This window comes from Borostomias antarcticus (genome assembly GCF_949987555.1).
Source record: "Borostomias antarcticus genome assembly, chromosome: 5".
Lineage (NCBI taxonomy): Eukaryota > Metazoa > Chordata > Actinopteri > Stomiiformes > Stomiidae > Borostomias > Borostomias antarcticus.
The window spans coordinates 31679085-31683381 of NC_140238.1; the positions used below are offsets into that span (position 1 = coordinate 31679085).

At 55.9% G+C, this 4297-nt stretch overlaps 1 protein-coding gene across 1 annotated transcript in view; it reads left to right on the forward strand.

The window, feature by feature from the left end:
* aatka (apoptosis-associated tyrosine kinase a) overlaps positions 1-2406 on the forward strand; it is a gene marked incomplete at both ends in the record, with an annotated part of 23248 nt that extends 20842 nt beyond the window's left edge. Inside the window, 4 exons of the mRNA XM_084439114.1 lie at positions 1-740; positions 882-1249; positions 1738-1918; positions 2066-2406. The exon at positions 1-740 is cut by the window's left edge and continues 2163 nt beyond it. Of these exons, the coding sequence (XP_084295240.1) occupies positions 1-740; positions 882-1249; positions 1738-1918; positions 2066-2406 (1630 nt within the window). The remainder of the gene's footprint in view (positions 741-881; positions 1250-1737; positions 1919-2065) is intronic.
* Between the last annotated feature and the right edge of the window lie 1891 nt (positions 2407-4297).

The following is a 4297-nucleotide window of genomic DNA, read 5'->3' on the forward strand; positions in this document are numbered from 1 at the left end:
CCCAAAGTCGTTGGACAGCGGCTACGACACGGAGAACGCAGAGTCCCCGGAGTTCATCCTCAAGGAGCTCGGAGGCGACGCCAGGGAGGCGGAGGGGGAAGAGGCGCCGGTCCCGGACCAGAGGCGGACCGTCCGTGCGTCCGGCGCGCCCGAGCTGCACCTGAAAGCCCTGACGGACAGGAACCCCTACCGAGACTCCGCCTTCTTCTCCGCCTACGACGCCGAGAGCGACCGGGTCGGGGGTGGTGACGACGGCGGCGGCTTCTTCCCGGGTCCGGGCCAGCGGGGCTTCGCGGGGTACGCTGGGAAACGGGGTTCTTCGGGGGAGGACGGTCCCGAGCCACAGATGGAAGCACGTCGGGGCTACCGCCTAGCGGACCCGACCAGGAACAAAGCCGGCGTGGTTCTGGCGCCGTCCGAGGCCGAGCCCCGCCCCCACCCCGGCCTCGCCGTGCTGGCCCCCTTCCCCCCGCAGATGGGGGGCTGCCTGACCAAAGAGTCGTCCCCGGACGACGGCGGCGGCCTGGGCCTGGAGTCCGAACACTCGGGGGAGGAGCCCGCCTCGGAATGCGGCTCCGCCCTAGTCCCCGAGCCCCCCCCCGCCACCCAGGACGCCTCGGCCGACGGCGGCCGGGAGAACCGAGGGGCGGACGAGTACTCCCCCGTCCAATCCCTGGGCTCCGCCACCGCCGTGGCGGACTACGGCGAGGAGGTCGCCAAAGAGCGCGAGGACGGAGAGGGCTCCACTGAGGAGGAGGAGTTCCCAGAGTTCAATCCCAAGATGGAGGACGAGGAGGAGACGGGAAGAGAGGAGGCTAAAGCAGAAGAGGAGGAGGAGGAAGAGGAGTACGAGTGCGGCTCCCCGGACGGCTTCGTCGAAGACCAGAACGGCTCCATGGAGATGCTGTCGTCGTCGTCGTCGTCCTTCCTGGCGCTCTGCGGGGAGGAGGCGCGCCGGGCGCCGCTGGAGGACGCCGAGGACGAGGAGGACTCGGACGACAGCGAGTCCGACGAGGAGCTGAGGACCTACAGCCTGCAGGAGGACGACGAGGAGGACGAAGAGGACAGCGGCGAGGACGAGTTCGCCTCCGTGCCGCTGGTGGTCGTGAGCGACCGCAGCGGCGACGCCCACCTGCGCAGCCTCCTCAAAATGCCCGCCCTGCTCGCCCGCTCCTTCTGCGACGAGCTGGACAGGAAGAAGAAAGCCGTCTCCTTCTTCGATGACGTCACCGTGTTCCTCTTCGACCAGGTGGGCCGCCTGGTCGCTGTGACGCCACGGCCATCGGTCGCTATCGAGGCGTGTCGCTTAACGTTCGTTTAACATTTACTAGGGCTGGGTATCGATTCAAATTTCCAGAATCGATTCAATTTTGATTCACAAGGTTCAGAATCGATTATCACGATTCAATTTGATTCGATTCAATATCGATTCGGTTAGTTTTACTAAAACCTGTTTTTTTTAGCTGTAACCTTAATTACATGACTGCCAAGTTATGCAACACATCAATACTAGGGCTGGGTATCGATAATGATTTCCAAAAATGAATGAATGAATGAATCATTGAATGAATTAATGAACTATTCATTCCTTAATTTATTCATTCATTCATTAAATAAAAGATCGATTTTGGGATTCATGAATCGATTTTTTAACCCAGCCCTAACATTTACAGATAAGAGTGAACAGACTTTGTAAGTGAAATGCGTTGTTGACCGCTGTGTGTGTCTGACCTCCAGGAGAGTCCCACGGGGGAGCTGGCTGACCACCCCTTCCCCTCCGAGGCAGCAGGTAGCCAGGCCTCAGAGGAGGACGAGCCCCAGCCTCAGCCCCAGCCTCAGCCCCCCGAGGAGAGGCTCAGTGTCTCGGAGGAGAGGCTCAGTGTCTCGAATGACTCGGATGGAAACATGTCAGAAGAGAGTAAGACGCTAGATACAGTAGAGGGGAATGTCTGTACGCGGCCACGCTAATAACCGATACAACCGACCCCACCGTGCTGCGCTCGTTGAACTGTGTCGTCCATTTGTTGTTGACCTGCTGTGCTAACGACCTTGTGTGTGTGTCCAGGTGGGGGGTTTGAGTGGGAGGAGGACCTCCCCTTGGTGCCCAGCCCCCCCCCCTCCTCCTCGGACCCCACGTCGGACCCGGCGGCCGCCCCGCTCCCGAGCCCCGCCCCCGAGGACAAGCCGCCGCCGCCGCCGAACTTCTCCCGCTTCAGCGTGTCCCGCTTCTCCATCACCCACGTGTCCGACGCCGACGTGGACCCGGCCGGAGGTCAGAGCCAGAGCGCGCTGGTGTTCGTGCGCCGCCACCCTCCTTCCCCCACGCTAAACCGATCCGAAGTCCCGTCGCTCGCTCCTAACCGCTCTTCCCCCTCCCCCCCTGCAGGGAGTGAGGACGGAGAGTGAGGGGGTCAGCCCGGTGTCCCCCCCCCCCGCCCCGCCCAGATGAGGGGCGTGTCCTGGTCCCCCCCCGCCATCCAGAACGGCTAGCGGTGTTCCTCCAGAGTATCCTCCCCCGAATCCAGAGTATAGTTTCTATTTGTATTCTCGGTCCTACTGACCGGGGAGACCCTTTTCGAGGCAGTGCCTCTTACCGTAGTGAAATCCTCCACGGTTTCTGCACTTTTTTTGTTGCTTTTTTTGTGTCCGTAAAGACGGATAATGTAGCTGTAGGAACAGTCTGACGAGGACGAGCGGAAACCAAGCTAAATCCTATTATGTGAACAAACACAAGTGATATCTATGTATTAGAGTTTTAACATATATGACAGTTGTAACTTATTTGCTCGATTCAGCATTGAAATCCATTAGAAAAAAAGCCATTATTAAGTGAAATTGGGAAAAAAAAAGACGAGAAGTTAAAATACTGCTTTCATTGTTGCCCTTCTCATTGGCTGCTTCGGTCCATCTGCTTGCTCATTGGCCAGGATCTTCTTAAAGACTGTTAAAGCTCTCCCTTTGAGCCAATAAAGAACACTGAAGTAGGTATCCAAAGAAGACACGCCCCCCCCACCGCCCACCCTCAGAGAGAGTTGAGGACAGGGAGGGAGGGAGGTGTGGGTGGGAGGGGCTTGTTGGATTCCACCTGTCCCTGCCAAAGCCACAGGTTGGTCGTTGGAGGCGGGGTCTCGCCCATAAACACGTCGGGAGGGTTTTAGACAGCCAGTGTTTCAGTTCAGAGCGGAACAAGCATTTAATAACGGCTGCATACCGCGGTAGATGACAGCACTCTGCCCCTCCCCCAGCTCCCTCTGGTGAGGACGTGTTTATGGCGTCTAAACGCACTTCCTGTGACGTAGAGAGAATCACGGGCCACTTCCATCTGCCGTCCCGAGCTGCAGCTTGTAAACAGAAGAATATACTTGTTTGTGTCCATCTACTGAATCGATTCCAAGTTCTCACAGCTTTGCTCATAGATCATTCAGCAATAGAGCTACTGTACTTGAAGCGATGTGATTGTGCGTGCGTGCGTGTATGAATGAATATGAGGAACGAAACCCACATTGGTTTGGTCTGACCAAGCGTCAATATTTCAGTGACAACACACCTTTCGATTTTATTCAGCAGTGTGTCACGTCGACATATATTAATCATAAGAGCCGTGATCGTCAATGCTAGTTCACCGTATCCTTTCTCAAAGCCTTCTCCACTGTACACCCGTCTGATACATAGTATGTATTTGATCACACGTACGATGAACCCCGGGGTTTGAGGTGTACAAACTGAAACAAAAGAGGTCCAGTTTAGACATGTCTCACTGTGTGAATGTTATCAACGTGAACCGTACCTGCTAGTTTGACTTGGTTTTACTGCTGCTGCATCGGCCGCTCCTCCTCTTCCTCGTCTTCACCGAGTAGCTCAAAGTGCCAATTCCGTTTCCTCCCCCCGCCTTTCCACACTCCGCCAGAGACGGCATCGCCGCTATTTTTCTACGAACACTTAGAAAACACACGTAACTGACGACGGAGGATAGTACTCTGATTTTTGCCAAAGAGATATTACGATGCCCATTGGCTAAGAGGAAGACAGAGAAGTGAGGAGGGCTTGTCCATGCACCAGTAGTAACATCATGGCTATGTCCACCCCCCCTCCCCTCCCTCCCCCACCCCAATGTCATGGCTGTTGTACTATTCCGAACAAATAAATACAACCAGTTTTTTTTTTTTCCTCATGTGTCTGTGACTTGTTCATGTGTGAATCGCACGTTTATAGACGCATCATAAACGACACGACACGACACAAAGGAATGTCCGGTGTTGTGTCCACTGATTTTTATTTCACACAAGGTCATGGGTGT